This window comes from Toxotes jaculatrix, chromosome 22 (genome assembly GCF_017976425.1).
Source record: "Toxotes jaculatrix isolate fToxJac2 chromosome 22, fToxJac2.pri, whole genome shotgun sequence".
Taxonomy (NCBI): Eukaryota; Metazoa; Chordata; class Actinopteri; family Toxotidae; genus Toxotes; species Toxotes jaculatrix.
Window position 1 is genome coordinate 5,570,742 of NC_054415.1, and position 16,818 is coordinate 5,587,559.

At 42.8% G+C, this 16,818-nt stretch overlaps 1 protein-coding gene across 1 annotated transcript; it reads right to left on the reverse strand.

Annotated features, from left to right (window-relative positions):
- Window positions 1-3,742: 3,742 nt before the first annotated feature.
- Window positions 3,743-12,344, reverse strand: btg1 (B-cell translocation gene 1, anti-proliferative). Its single transcript, XM_041029726.1, has 2 exons — window positions 11,884-12,344; window positions 3,743-8,124 (listed from the first exon to the last, which is right to left on the reverse strand). Exons 1-2 carry the CDS (start codon window positions 12,026-12,028, stop codon window positions 7,721-7,723), a joined length of 549 nt encoding a protein of 182 aa, XP_040885660.1. The 5' UTR covers window positions 12,029-12,344; the 3' UTR covers window positions 3,743-7,720.
- Window positions 12,345-16,818: the final 4,474 nt, after the last annotated feature.

Consider the following 16,818-nt stretch of genomic DNA (forward strand, 5'->3'; position numbering starts at 1 on the left):
GCACGTCACATTACATATTCAAATATTTGCATGCAAGCATGATATATATACAGTATTATTTCTGAGTAAAGCAGCAACTTTCATTCCAGAGATCAGTTGACAAACAAGCAGTCCTACTGTCCCACATCTTTAAACTTCATTTTTCTGTTTGTCGCTTTTTCGTTCCTGCCGGTGGGGCCTATTTGTTTTTCTGTTTTGTCATGGTGGCTCTCACTGCTCACTGTAACTTACCCGCTTCTTTTCTCAAACCAGAAATTTAAATCATATCACTATTAGCAGGGCTAGTTGGTGACTTTCTGCTGCTGGCTAGCTAACACGCTAGCTAGGGTCTCGGTCAGTTAGCAAGCTTGTTAGCGACTGGTCTAATGAGACAATAAGTTCTTGCATTTTAAATAAAGTGGATGGTGCTACACAGCTAATAAACTATCGAACTTCCTCCATTTTCGGGCAACTAAATATCAACATTTCTTACACATTTCACACAACATAACCAGAACCTTTACACAGCATATGCTAGTTTGTCACTTGTGCACTGTACTTGTCATTAGTCTGTTTAGTTTTGAGCTATTTTCGTGACCTCTGGAGCAAAGTCTAACTCAATCAGAGGAAATGTAAAGAGACACACGTGCTTACTGGCACGTCTGGTCATATGTGTATACAAAAACAGCACACACACACACACACACGGGTTTCTACGGGTTAACTGTCAGACTATAGAGACCCCTTCACTAAAGACCCCTCCCTCAGTCAGGCTACTCAGTGACGTGGCCAACCCAAGCTCGACGTCTTTGTCCCCACCATCTTCTGTTTCGTTCATTGTCCCTGTTTGGACGCCGGTGGGATGGGTGTGTGCCGTGGAGTCAAAGCAGATGTCAGTGCAGAGGATGAATAGTGCCCTGAGGGGAAGGAGAGAGATAGCTGGTATAGTCTTTATACCCTGGAGACCCACACGGGCAAGGCAGGGATCTGTTTCAAAGAGGAATCAGCTTGTCCTTGGCTTCTGAATGACACACTCACAAGGAACACAGGGATACTAATAAAGTGGAAACTCAACGGAAAACATGCAAGAGCATGGCACAGCTGTGGTTTTCAGTTACACAGATCATAAAATATTTGGCCATGAACACATCTGATAAGAGTTTATAGCAGAGAAGTACAGTGAAAAGTCTTTTTTTGTTTCCACATTAAGAAATGCTGGTAGCTTATGATAAAATAGCAAAATAAAACGAGTTTTCTTTGTGTTGGGGATGCCTGGCAGCACTCTTCACCCCTGCACCTGACTTTGAGAAGTAGTGAAGTAACCTAAAAACACACAAAGCTCACAGTGTGAGATGCATTTCTCAAAAGCCTGTGTGACTTATGCAGCTGCGGCATAGCTTTTGTCCTTTTAAGCAGAGCAGCATAAACTCACACACACTCTGCAGGAGGGCTACCCTGTCATCTTTGCTGGCAATAAAGCGGGTCCCAGATGTCGGCCTCCCCCTGTTAGCAGACACACAGGCTCACACTGTCACTCACCATGCCTTTGTTCTCAGACAGCAACATATTGCTTGTACACAACGTTCAGGCTCAGTGTACGTAAATGTTGTCACAGAGTCTGAGGACAGAACTTTGGTACAGGACAGAGTACACTTGTTAGTGCGTTGTAAGAATAATAATAAAAAAAAGCATATGTTCATTCTATAAATGTTAAGGTCAATTACTTTATATAAACTGACGCAACCTGACTTTATCATTCCATGTAGACACAGTATCATAGCATCGGAGTAAAATAATCTCACAGTTTTCCCCTTGTCTTTTCATTGCAATCAGCCACACCTTCTGGAACTTTCTACCTAATCAAACCATCTCTACAGGGTGACCTCTGTTGCTATGTGAGTGGGAGGGGAGGGCAGAAAAATATTACACTGCTGTTTCATCAGTGCCAACCTGAAACTCCGGTGCAATTCTTAGATGACAATTTGATGATATTCTGACATTTGTTGCAATAGAATTTGAATAGAGTGAAAAGTGATTGAGCTAGTATAGTAAGAAAATATTTATGATCACATCTTTTATCTCTTATTTTATTTTTTTATCTTATTTTATCTGCCCCGAGCAAAATGATGTGAAACATAAGATTACAGTATTTTTTTTAAAGCATTAATGGCCTTATTTGTATAAAATAAATACCAAATATATAGTATAATGTCAAAATGAGAAGTTTTAACACAATCAGAGGTTCTGCAATCCACCTCTTGTTTTTAAGAAATGAAAACGTGTCAAAACATCTTGCTCAAATGAGTCATTGCAAAACCCTGTCCGAGGAGGATTGCAAAATCTTGTTAAATCTGGATCACTTGTGTTTTTGTGTGTTACTGTTGGATGGTTCTTTATTCACTTCCCCCCAAGATGATATTTTCATACAAAACAAACCACACTGCGCCACTTAGTTAGACACACCCTGGGAATCTTTGACCTGTTTCCACAGAGATCGAACAGGGGAAATTTAGCAGTGCGCAGCACAGAGGGTTTGTACAAAAAAAACTGCCTGTGGCACTGAAGAAGACAGGCCTGAATATGACTAAAATCTCACAGTGGTCCACACTGACAGCCTTCAGCAATTTAAAACTCACAACCCAACTGCTGAGGCCTCATGTTAGCCAGTGTTTGGAGAAGTAAAGCCCGGCTTAAACACAAGCACAGTCACCTTCCCTTTCGATGCCCTTCGCTCCCCCAGCTCCACGCCCTCGGCTCCTGCTAAACCAGCTCTTCTCGCTCCCTCCTTTGTCTGCGTGTCAAAATGAGCCAAACATTTTTCTTTTTCCTCCTGCTGCTAAGCAACCTAGGGGATTCAGAATGCTGCAAAGGATTGCAGTCTTAATCCAAACCCTGGGTTTTGCAGAGTCAGCTGGTTCGGGTGCAGCGATATTGTGCATTTCAGTGCCCTGGCCGAGTTAGCACTTTTTTCCGAGTTTTTGATAGAATCCTTGCTAACGGTACCATCTGTCACATCCTATCATTTAATAGATGGAAGCACTGGCAGTTCCATTTGGACGGAAAATGGAACACCGAGTTTTATTCCAAGTGTATGAAAACATAATTTGTGTGAGCCTTTGGATGTGAAGTGATTGGATTTGCTGATCAGGGCAGACAACAGACCTTTTAAGGGAAAGAAGTAAATAGCTTATGAAATGTTCCACAGTTACTCCCAAAATATGGAGCTGCATAAACATTACTGACAGTCGTCCAGTCTTTCAGTGAAGCAGATTTTCTCTGTTTGCATGTTTATGTGTTAAATACGAATGATGGCACCATTTGAGCACTATTAGGTAAAAAAAAAAATCAAATTTAGCAGCAAGCTAGAGTCAGCTGTGTGGTAGGATAATGAGCTTGTATGACCTAAAACCTTTTTATACACAAAGTGCTGCTTACTGTCCGAAGAGAAGGACACATGTTGGTGAGGCAGGAGAATTGCTGACTCCTCTCCAGTTCTCTTGGCACAGATGGCCCATTAAGTCCTCAAAGACTGGGAGGTCAAATTCCAGTATGGACCACGGTGGGGCCACAATATCAGCGTTTCGGTTTGTGTAACTCTTAATGTACAAGACAGAGTCTAAGATCCTGATTCTCATAAACAATAAAATGCAAGCAGTATTCTTGAACTTTAAATTCATGTTTCTGTATTATTTCATGTGAAACTGTAAAGTTGTAACTTACTATTTCTGAATAGTAAGTAAATAATGACACAGCTTAAAGGGAATATGATGCCAAGATAGGAAATCTTTTATTACAGAGAAAAAAAAACTTTTCTTCCAAAATATAGAAATCTGTACAACTTCCGCACAATCAATTTACATGAACTGTACAAATTTACAGCAGTTCATCACAACATACCCAAGGAAAAAAAACTTAACACGATAAAGATGTACTGACATGAGATCACAAGATAGACAGCTTTTCTTCTTGGGTAAGCTCAGATTTTTTTTGTGTATTTTATGGTTTTGTACGTAAATAGAAAAAAAAAAAAGGAGAAAAAACTGAAAAGAAAAGAAAAAAAAAACAAAGGATACGTCTACACTTACAGATCATGGAAACTAATATTTTTTACCAAAACAACTTTGGTCCTTGCCAACACTCCCATCACAAATGGCTTCACTTACGAAAAGCATTATCCATGTTAAAAGATGAAATACGAAAAAGGAATACATCTAAAAACACCTCAGGATAGCAATTATTGGCACTTCCCATGTGTAATGTTATGTACTCTACCATTTGTTGTACAGTTACAATACATTCTACTATATGTAAAACACCTTAAATGTGAAAGTGGCAATAATTCAACTAATCGATGACAATATTGACGACAAAAACAACAACAAAACTGCTGTTCCCTTCCTGTTTCATGTCTTAACATGCACAAATTTTCCATAAGGGTATTTATTGAATGTCCGAGGCCTGAGTTTGGCAATACATTCCAGGAGAGACTCCTCGCGTCTCAAAAAAAATGTCACACAACTTCAACTTGACATATTTAGTGCATTTTATGTGCTATTTTACCTCTGACTACTCAAAGCACTCTCACGACAATTCTGTAACCTATGTGCGCACAAGCTGAATGGATGCCATTTAAATAAATTACCATTACTGAGGACTTAAACCATTTCGGATGGTGGTAGTACAGTTTAGAAGGTGTCAAAGGGGATTTGGGTTTAATTTTTTGAATTTTTTTCGTAGCTCTAAAAACAAAGTTAAAAGTGGGTTAGATCACCAGACCAAAAATCCTCTTAAAAAGAGGATAAAGAGGGATGGGGGTGGCAGAGTGGAAGGATGAGGAAATCTACCAGTGTGACCATAAAATACATCTAGAGGAAAGTGAGACGAGATGATCATCCCGCGTCCGAAATATAGACCAATCTCAAAACATCTTGTCACATGACATAAAAAAAAGCTATAATGGAGCAGTGTGATTTTCAAACTGGTGTCCACCATGGAAACCAAAGCTCTGGGCTCCCTTCCCAGCGAGCTCCTCTCCATCTGGCCAACATGGAACCACTGCTTTTCACAGATTGCTGAAGGGAGTATCAGCAGAGAGCAGGGGAAGGGGGGTTAGGGGGTTGCAGTGCGTCAAAGGCTATAGCTCTATTACCCATGATCCTCTCAGGCTTAGGGGAGCTTAAACACCCATAGGTCTGGTGATGAGCAGTGAACCAGCCTGCCGTGACAGATTTGGCCACGGGCTAAGGCCCGAGCAACACCGGTAGCCGTCCCAGCATCTGTTCCAGCTTGCTGTTAACCACTCAAGCCCAGAACCGGGAGTGAAGTGGGGGTACGTCAGACAGCCATCACACATCCTTTCATATGCATGTAAACAGTTGCTACTCAAACTCAGTAATCAATTGCAGCGCAATCCAGTGAGATGAAAACAGAAAACAATGGCCTAGTACCCTCAGTTCTTCATCTGTGATCCATGTTTCCTCGTCTCTCACTAGCCCCCCTAGTGCAGCTTGAGCACGCCAAGCGCGTGTGCTGGTTTTTATCCATCACTGCTAAGGGAGGGTCGAGGGCTTCCGGTCAGGGTTGGGGATGCTGAATAAGTCCAGAGGGGGGGCTGGAGGGATTTTAGCTGCCCTGGACAAAGAGAGTCCGGCCCTGGACCCCCCTCTCTCACACCATCTCCCCGTCCCTGCCTTCCTTACCCAGCTCCCCGCAGTAATGGATGATGATATGTGTCACATTAAGTCTACCTGCATCCACAGGGGGTCAGCTAGCAGCATGCTGGCTTGCTTTTGGCTGAACAGGAGGTCTGAGCTGAGGGGTGATATGTGGCACTTGAGGCACTCTAACCCCCACACCAGCAGGGGTGGGGGGGATTTGAAGCTGCCAGGCTGGAAAGATGACACCTCCAGTGAGGGTCCAGGCAGCACGATGCACCAGGCTGGCTCACATAAGCCTGATATTAGTTTAAAATCACGAATGGCTCATAATTCATGACAATGAGGTCTCTGTAAGGCAATGCACCTCCAATGCACACAGAAGGATAAGTCTCTCCCTTTTACAAGACCTTGGAAATAGCTAATGCAAATGAAAATAGAAGGCTGACAAGGCCTGGTGTTGTTTTTAATTCAAGTTAAAATTAATCTCTGAACAGTCGGTGCTCCAGACCTCCCTTTGGCCAAAGTCTCACACAGTCATCACTTAGTCCAGACCTTTCTGACTAACTTTTTTTTTTCTGTCAGCAACACGAATCACCAAATCACCATCTGTGTGTGTCTGGGGGGGAGGGGACAGCTTAGCTCTGCATCCTGCCAGAGCGAACAGTGCCATATGAACGGATGACCGAATGTTTCTAACATACCACCAAAAATACTCTCCACCTAAAATCAACAGCTCTGAAATGTTCACAAATACAGTGTAAAAAAGGTTTTGAAATCCAGAGTTGCACACTCCCGACCTGATAGACATCAGTCTATCCCCACGTGGGAGCTACAGTATGAACAAACGGCTAAAAATGGGGAGGGCAATAAAAACGGCGTGAAATCATGACATTCGAATGGATGGAATGCAGGCGATTTTCTCTAAAAAGTACACATCCCACACAATCTCACGTCAAAGTGCATTCAATGTCAATTCTAACAGGGCCACGTGACCAAAATTTGGGTAAAATAGGACCCCCTTTGCTACACTTTGAATTTTGGTGATGCGGGAGATGACAAAGTGGTGGGGGGGAAAGGGGGCTAAAGTTAACAACACAGGAACTTGATTGTGAATTTCAACAACATTCATTAACTAGGGGGAGGGGGGGAGGAGACAGGTCCCCATGCGCTCCCCCAGAAAGCTACACATGCATGGGTGATGGGAGGGCGACAGTGCAACGGGACACACTGGTATCCATAGGTAACAGGTGTCACAACACATTCCACTTGCACTTACATACAGGCCGAGAGAAGGTTGAGATGAATGTTTGTTTTCTAAAGCTGGGTGGTGATGGTTGAAGGGGGAGGAGAAGAAGTTAAGACTGAAAGCCTTTCTCCAGCTACACGATAAAGAAAACTAAATCCCTGTGGTCCAAAAAGGGGTCTTTATAGAAAATAGAGATGCTCTTATTGGGTGTTTCTTTACCATGAGCTTGGAATGTAATAGGCACAGCCTGAACCTCAGCTTCCTCCCCACCCAGGAAACAAAAGAAATGAGAAACAGCAAATTGAAAAACCTCTGGATTTTGTAATTCAAGGGGTAGTTCCCGGTAAAAATTCCTTACAATTTGGGTTTTGGTGTTTTGCGGTGGTGTGTTGAACATGTACCCATAGTTACCATAAGTAAGAAAAGTGCAAAGTCAATGATAGCCCCTTCAGAGATGGAGCTGATCACCGTGTTGTTTACAGTCGCGGGGGGAGGGGGAGCCAGTCTCCATGGGGTTCCTGTTTGGATGGTTGGTTTAGCTGCCCCAACAGTTCCATTTCCACAAAGCCTCTCCTAAAAAATGGAGTGCCCAGCTGATCCAATGACACAACAGAACAGATGACAATGGGGGGAGGGGGGTAAAAAATATAAAACCTACAAGGTTTCCATCACCTGGACGATAGGCCACATCCTCTGTTTTTTTTTTTCTTTTTCTTTTTTCTTCTTTCACTATCATTTCATATTCTTAGCTTTAAAAAGGCTCACCCTGACCTGGTCATATGATCTGACCAGGCATGGCGTGACCCTGAAAAGTAGGCCGGGGTGACGGTGTGCCTCTTTAACTGGACACAGTCATCATATTGTAGGCTTTGGAGGGACTGGTTCTGCCCAGCACCATCAGTTCCTCCTTGCAGCTGATGTGACTGTCCACCATGGGGCTCACCGACCCGCTGTTTCCTGAGGGGGAGCTCGCGGTGGCGGCTGTCGGCATTCCTACGGGGTTGGGCTGCGACTCGTACAGGACGCAGATGGAGCCGTCCTCGCCGATGCGGTAGGACACCTCGAAGGGGTCCACCCAGAGTGTGAGCTCACTGGGCAACAGCAGGTAGAGTTGCTGGATGGTCAGGCCGATGCGCTGGCCTGCCTCCCCCACCAGTGGGTCCATCTTGTGGTTGATGCGAATGCAGCGGTAACCTGAGCCCTTGCAGGGCCTGTCTGGGAACCAGTGGTGCTTATATTGCTCTGCAGGGACAGAGAGAGATAGAGAGTGTAGAGAGAAAGTTTAGCTTTGGAGTGATAACCATCAGCCTGCTTGTACTAACATGCAGTGTGGGAAAGCTCACGTCATACGCACTGATAAAGGCCCAGAGAAGAAGGGCCAAATCAAAAAGAATCACTAAATGCTGCATCTGACTACAGACGTCAATTGCTGCTGCGGATTGAACAAAGGTCAAAACACAAAGTGTACACACTGTACTTTGTGTTAGGGAAGTCCACGTGATTTAGTAAACACGCTGTGCCTGTAAAAACTGTTTGTGTAAAATGGCATTGCCATAAAAATAAATGAAAACCCAGTTAATGAACAGTGTGATAGATCCTAATTCATTATATTTTTAAATGCATCTAAACATTTAGATAATTTTAATCTCAAACAAAACATTACTGCTTGATGTTTGACTGTGTACGTTTGGATTGTTTCCAAATATTAAACAAGAGCAAGGGCTTAATGATTAAGAGAAGTAGATCTTAATCTCATGTGTTTTTGCCAGGAGGTAATTTCAGTGATCATAAAACTAAATGGGTTCTGACTTGTCAAAATAAATCAAATACAATGTTCTGCAAAAAGCATTAACTGTAACTTGCTACTGATTTAGAGATACTGAGAGATCTTTTTTTGTCTAATAAGCAAATTCTTTATTATCCGTTTACTTTCTCTGTGTAAATCCTTCAGGTTTATGGTGTAATAACAGGCTGTTCCTGTGGACGTTTGACAAAAAAGCAGCTTTAGCCTTGAGCTTATCAAAATGAACTGAGTATACTTATTTACACTAAAGAACAAGGCGTAGTTGTGTGCGGCTGCAAAAGAAAGGAAAGAAAAACATCACCACCTGTTACAGGCCTGATAAGCAGCCATAAACAGGCGGCCAGCGGCACCCTGGGTGTACGTGACAAAAGCGAGCCCTGCTGGATTGCACAATCTCTCTTCTGGCCGTCGTCAGTGTCACAAAGTCTCCCACGACTGAAACAAAAACACCACAAATGTCGACGTCCCAGCCAGCCACCTGAGACAAACAGCTCCACCTCTTTTTTTCCTGCCCTCGTCTGAGTGGAAGTTTTGGTAGTGCAGTGAAACTAGTGATTCACAGTGACGCCACACACAGTATGCTTCAGGCATTTTGGTGGTTAAGATAACGAGAGGAAAACCAAACTGTTGACTGTCTGATTTGGGATGTATGAGGAAGTCAAATCTAGCTCATTCCTTCCTTAAAAGTTTGTTTTTGGCAGATAAAAACACTTTCCAAACTTCTTCTGGAATAGTTTACAATCTTTTGTTCTGACCTTTTCATTTACTGACCTCCCCACTTTAAGGAACACACCTTACCCTCCTAACCATTTACCCTGACATGGCTCATCCATATTGAATTCCCATTGATGGTAACTGTATTGTGACCAATGAAAAACAGGGGTAAGTGAAGTAGGCCAGCATTCAAGCTGGGGCCCGGAGGCCACCTGTATGCATCTACAGGATAATGACCCCCCTCCCCTCCTCCCCCGTGTCTTATCACAGAAGGTTGTATACTGCTGAGCTAATGGAGGGGCTGGCACTCGTGAAAGAACACAAGGGGCTGGATGATCTTTCAGCCTCAGACTGAGCCACAAAGGCAGCTACCTGCAAACCCTGGAGCAGCTGGGAAAGGATCAGCTCAGCATGGCCTATTCTTAAAAACCAGGGCACTGGGGAGGGAGGGGGGGGGGGGGGGTATGGGAAATGGAAAAGTAAGCAGACAAGCGTGCACTTAACCTAAAGAGTTTAACGAAAGAGGGTTGTTTATTCATTGCAGCTGACCTCGAACATTAACTGAGCCGAGTTTGGCCTAGCTGCTGGGTCACCTGATATTTTCCATTTGAAGGCGTTTGCATCCTGCAAATTACAGGAAGAACTGAAACCCTGCTACCTACAATTACGCAGCTATCGTGGTTTCAATCTGGTCACTGGGACTAATTTCCCTAATTCCCCTTGTTCAGCACAAACAAGAGGAGCTAGGCGCCCACCTTTTCAGCATGCAGACACAATAGTGGGTGACTGTGATGTTTCCAAGCACAAAAGGGCTCCGACTGGCCTAGTTTAGTAGCAGCAAGCCCCACAGGGTACTACCACACACACAGTCGCTTTTGTTTTCATGCTTTGGCCTCGTGCTCAAAACGGATTTGGTTGAACACACTATCTTTCATTTAATAAGATTATAATCTCTTAAACTTTTTTTTTGCTCAAACAACAGCAGTTTAAGCAAATGTGTGTGCCACTGTATACCACTGGATTTCCCCTCCATTTCCTCCCAGATTATGCTGCACTGCCTCCTTCTTTAACGTCCTCCTATAGGCTCCCACCAAAACATCCCCTCCCCCACACACAGGCCTCCCAGCCGACTCCATTCAGCTCCCAACTTTTGTCTGTTTACAAACACCGCCGTCGAATTGGACCCTCGCATGTATTTTATAAATTCAAACTCCAATGCCAGTTTCTCAAAAATAACACACACAACCCTAAATCATTTAACACTAGATATTAGTAAACCTCAAACAATTGACTGCAGTTTGTCTTTGGCACCAAATGGTGAGTTTGAGACTCCTTGCAACACTCTATTGTTCTTTTGACCTCTTTTAAACAGTTATGCTATTCTTATAAAAATGTTTGTATTGTGCTCTGAAATTTACTACACTGTTTCTGCATTTGTTTTGTCTTTGCTAAAGATCTGATTTGTTTATTTATTAAATATTTTGTGGAAAAACATCCCCACAAACCAAGACGCGTTTCTGAACGAGCCAGGCTGTTCTGTAGGAAATGTAGGTCATCTGCTGCTGTAGATGCAGATGTATGGCAGCTTTAGAGCCCTGAGACTGGAATGTGTTTACAGCAGGAAATGAGAGGGTAAAACTGCAGTTTAGCTTCCTGGGAAATAAGCTGAGAAAAAAAAAGGGTGGCTTGATTTGACTTCCATTCATTGTTACCAATCAGCGTGTTGGGTGTATGATACTTAAATGAATGGGTGATGTGATAAAAAGAAAATTCCCCTTTTAAAAACGGATTCGCGATATAGATACCCGAAAATGATGCCGATCAGTGTGTAACAAGATCCTACAGTCGTTACTGAAACACGTTAGTTTCAAAATATTATGTTTTCAAATAGGGCTTTTGTATTAAAAAAATTTAAAATGTTAAGCTTTAGGTGCCTGTGTTCCGACAAACACTGGACATGTTTTTGTTATAAACCTATTTCGTCCAACGCATTACGTAATTGAGCAGCCTGCACTAACTCACTGGGGGCTGTTTTGCTCCATTCTTTGAGAGCTTCATCGACCGAGGCGCACTTCCTTGTTTGAGCCAAGCGTCTCTTTCCATCCCCCCACCTCTTTCTTCTCCTTTCCTTCCTTTCCAAACAAAGTAACAAATCAATCTAAAACCAAAAATGTGTTTCTTTGGTTCAAATATCCAATCGTATAAATATAATCGTCGACCGATCGTCCGGTGTGTTTATACTTTGTCGTTTTTTTTTTCTCGACGTGCGCAAACAGTGGTGCGCGTTGGTAGCGCTGTTAGTGATACTTGGGAGAACAAAGAAAGGCTTCTTCTGAATCCTCCTCAAACAAATTACGAGCCAAATTTAAGCAGTAATGACTCAAACGAAACCCAGACTAACAGTGCGAAATCGTGGATTGTAATATGAGCCGTTTTCGGCGGTGTTGTGTGAGCGCAAACTGATAATTTTCTGGTTTGCTTACCTGCCAAAATGTCCTGTAAGCTTTGGCTGAATGTTTGGACCTGTCGATCGTTTACGTGTCCTTTTACCCTCAGAAATCTCGACAGAAATCCGACGGCGGCGTTTATCTCTGGCTTCATCGTTCCCCGGGCACAAAGGGTATGCATTGAGAAAAGGCAACGGCGACGATCCGTGCGCTTTTGTTGATTTTTTTTTTCTCTCTACGTGTTTGTCCGACTCTTCGTCTTTCTCTCCACTTCTGAACAGCGATCCTTATCTGTTGGCGCTTGTGTTGTTTCTCTTGGCATTTATTAGTCGAGGTAGAGGGAAGTTTTCTCAGAGAGAGTCCGTGTGCGAGGACGGTACAGTGTTGGAAAATAGACGCCTGTTGTTGGTAAATACAGGGGGTCGAGGGGGCGTCCCTTGGTGCCACGTTGACCAACCCTCCCTGCTCACTTTCCACCTCCAGAGTGAAGCTCCAGTTCTCGGGGAGCGGGTTTTTATAGCGCCCCCTCCCTCCCCACAGCGCCGACACAAGCTGCTACAGCAACAACAGCTCACCAATCCCGGAGCCTGCCACCGTCTGACGAGCCACATATAGGAGGAGTGCAGCGTTCACGTCACCGCTCTGAAAATAAACAGAGGCACACAGCGTGAAGCCGCGCCGCGTTCACAGGCCGTCGGAAATACGGGCGGCAGGAAAGAGAAAGAAAGAAAGAAAGAAAGAAAGAAAACGACAACAAAAGAAAACGACAACAAACAAAGCAAAGAAAAAAACTCACATAATCTTGGTTGAATAAGTTGGATCGCGCATTAGCAAGTAGAAGAGGGATACACCAAAGCCACGATAGTTTGTTAGAAGTAGTAATTGTATACTTTTGAAAATTATTCAATATAACAACAAAGGGCTAACAGAACGTGTAGTTTACTACAGGCCTGTTCCGTTTAGTTTGCTGTATCTAAAAGTCCAATCTCTAAGTTAACACAAAGAAGCACCATTTGGGTTACTACAATCCTCAGACCTGGAAATAAACCTTTAAACCCAGACTAAAATGTTCTCAGCCGCCTCCACTGGTCATTGTCCATTTTGAACTTACAACTTTACTTTTCTCTGTTTTTAAATTAAAAAATTTCGTTTTCATCCTTTTAATTAGTATCTTAATGTTTTGTGCTGTTTGTTTTTATGTGTTGTGAAAGAACTTTGAATTGTGTTTTCTGTGTGAGATTCACTTTCCTCGCCTTTCCTTGAATCAACACTGGCACAAGTTATGTTTTAAATAATGAGTTTGTATCAAAGTTTCATGCCCCATTTAACTTTTTTGGTTGGGTTTTACACTGCAAGAACTCAAGTTGGGACAAAAACTTTTGTTGTTTGTAAACAAAATTTGGGTCCCACAGGTGGTAAGATTGTTTTATGGTACCTTGTGTTCAAAGTAAGGATTTTATTGCGGCCTATTTTCAGGTCAGACCATGTTAGGGCAGACTAGAGAACAAGTGTGTGTCTGTGTGTGTGTGTAAAACAGACAGGAAAAGAGAGTGATACTGTTTACATTGACTTACTTCAGCATATCACCTCTGTGCCTGGTTTTTCTTCTCGCTCTCTGTCTCGAGAGCAAGAAGGTGAGAGTGTGCAGGTGAGCACGTCTGTGGGTGTTTATTCACACATGAAACGAGAAGTCTCAATCAACAGAAAAGGCACATCTTGTGCGACCCTGCTAAACACAGAGGAGGCAACATTGTGCCAGGTTTCTATTCGGAGGCCGGCTCCTACGTGCTCATTAAAATCAGTGGAAAAGTACAGGGTGCTGTGCTTTGTTTGTGGCAGACACAGTCATGATGACCCACTGAGCGCTCCAATCATGATGCAATCAAACAGACCAGCATCGCACTGATTGGCGCAGCCACTGATCTAAAGGTGCACAACAATGCACACAAAATGTAGGCATGTGTGTACATGTCTGTCTCTTCATTAAACTGACATGGTGCTGTGTAGTGTGAGTTTTGACTGCTGCTTCACATACATTGTGTTTATGTGTGTCCTCTCTATTTTCTTAAATTTTGTAAAATAGCAGTGATATTTGGTGTCAACTACACTGGCCTCTTATAACCAGTCCAACAAAAACTGTGACTCAGTTTCTGGTTGTGTGAAATAAAGATCTTCTTACACGGACAGGGAAACACTCAGCTCACACACAAGTTCATACATGTGTGAACCCCCACCTCTTCACCACACACACACACACACATTTGCAGTCACAATTTCGACCACAGTTACACACCACCTTGCTATTTTATGAAACAGTGGAGAGTTTCGGTGTGTGACAGAAGGTCAGGACACTTCTGTTTTTTTTTACAGATGTAAACTAACACACAGCTGCACAAGTTGTGGTTTTAATAAAGCTGAGAATTTCATTTTCCACAAATCATATTAGTTTAACTTATACAGAGATCTTCACATGTGAGCTGTGACTTTTCACATTACTCCCACATTCCTGTCCTAGTAGTCACATAACTGTGGAATGAAATTTCTTCCAGCCAAAGTATTACTGACCCCGTGCAGTGTAATATCCAAGTTTGTATGAGACCATATGTGTCTGTTGGAGTGATGGGCAGGCTGGAGTTTTTAAGTTGCAAGTCATGAAGTAAAAGTTGCTGGTCAACAGGCATTAATGTCAGAAAAGTGTTCTTCACTTTCTTTGACATTTTGTTATTTCAGTTTGTGTGGGCTTTGTTCCCCAGTGTACGGTTAAGTTGGAGTTTTGGTTGTTATGTTTTAGAAGTACAAAAGTTGTCTAAGTTTAGTAACAAAGCCACCAAGTTTGGCATCAGTGCACAAGGCTGAACAAAAGCTGGACTTACTTAACTTAGCAGAGCGGTTATTTTAAGATTTAATTATCTTTTATGTTGTTTTTGGTGAAGATGCAAACCAACATTACAAAAAAAAAAAAAACAGAACAGTTTCACAGTGGAAGTTCTCAATCCTTCCTACATCCTGATACACTTCTCTGCTCTCCATCAGTATGTTCCACATGCTTCAAATGTTGATATGTTTGCCAATATATGGCCACAGTAACAGCACAATTTCTATCATTATCCTCATGCACCACTCTGTCATGCTCGCTACTACCCTGTATTGTTTATAGAGGAAGTAACTGTTTTAGTGAGGCACCCGGGAGCCAGTTGGTCCCTTAAATAGCAATTAAGACAAACGAATGAGCCATTTGTGGGTTCATCAAGCTAGCCAATGAGTGAGCTAGGGAAGAATGGTTCTAGCCAATGAAAGAGCACAAGGCTGACACTCTAATGTGTATTACCAGGCTGTACATGAAGAAGTGAAGCCGTGTATTTAACCACATTAAGCGCATAAACGATTTTTGAGCCGACTGAGCATACAGAGGGGCAGAGGAGAAGTAGACTGTGCTACAAGTGGTTTAAGAAGTTTCTGCGAATTAACAAAAAAAAAAACTTTTATCCATCACAAAAAAAAAACATGGTCACGATGGGAATCTGTGCAACTGACAAGAATTAAAAGTGCTCACAGCTGCCGCGCTCAAGGAAACACAAAACAACCTCTTAACAGCTGCTCCTCAAGTTGACATATGTTGAGCATGTGATACTCAAAAAAGTGTTTTGAGTAGTATAGTACCACTTTAACTAGTAACACCAGTTGGCACCAGTGTGTGGAGATGAATCACAAACACCACACAGTAGTAGCCTCTGAAGGAAGTCATCGTCTGGACCCATTACTCCTGTAGGATTTTCCTCCTGGGTGTGTAGTAGCAGAGGCAACAGCAGCAGCGGAGCAAGCAGGTTATTTGCAAGCAAGCACGATAGCACACATCTGTACCACACATACACACCTGCGGACAGGCAAATGCCTCATTACAGACAGTATGTGGGGGTGTGTGGTGGAGCTTTGGCAGCTCTGCAGGGGAGATAAAAGTCAAATAGGATAAAAGAGAAAGAGAAAGAAAGTACAGGCACCAACCTGGAAAACCCCTGATCTTACACTGCTTTTTTTTTTCCTCACTGAAACAATATTGTAAGCATAGAGCACCTGAAATACACTCACAGACTGGTTGTTTTTAATGTGAGGGCCACCAGGACTGGGTAAAATATGGCCCTGGTTGTTGCCAGACAAGGGTGGGGTATCCTGTCGTTATGTTGGGCCCTCAGTCAGACTAATGAATGGAGGCTTTAATCTTGAAACCACACGTGAACTACAGCGGAGGAAAGAATGTCAGGTCGGGAATGAAGAGAGAGACCTTGGCTGCTTGTGGGCAGAGTTTTCCAAACATGTTCTTTTTCATAGCGGTGAACACACACGGTGTATATATACAAGCTGAGGGCACAAAGAGGCGCATACACCAGCAAAGACACCAACATCTGTGGGCGACACAAAAGCTAAACCAACATCGGCTGTATTCATCCAGACAAAACAACGCCACCGATGTTCCCATCAAACACAAACATAAACACACACAGACATGAATAACAATCTCTCAACGGCCACAGATAATTATCTGTCTCTTTGGGCAGGATCGGGCTTATCGTTTGAGTGCAGATTCTGAGTCAGTCAAATGTCCTTTTGTACAGTAAAATAACTGGGAATTCTCTCTGCCTGACCCGCTTAGATCACTGTATGGAAACCTGAAACCTGATTATACCTAAACCATGATTTACACAGTGGCAATGGTTAAAGCTGCTTTTACTCAAGTACCTAAGTACAGTTTTGAGGTTCTTGTAGTTTATTATTTTCATGCTGTTCTACATGATATGAGTGCCCCTTTATGTTTCAGGTGGAAATATATATTGTTTGTTTGCAACTATAATTACCATTCAGATTATGTAATAAATAAACTGTCATTGGACAGATTAACATTGTGTATTGCTGCTGTGATAGTGAAATTTCCCAACTTGGGATGAATAAAGTATTTGTATTCTATTCTATTCTATT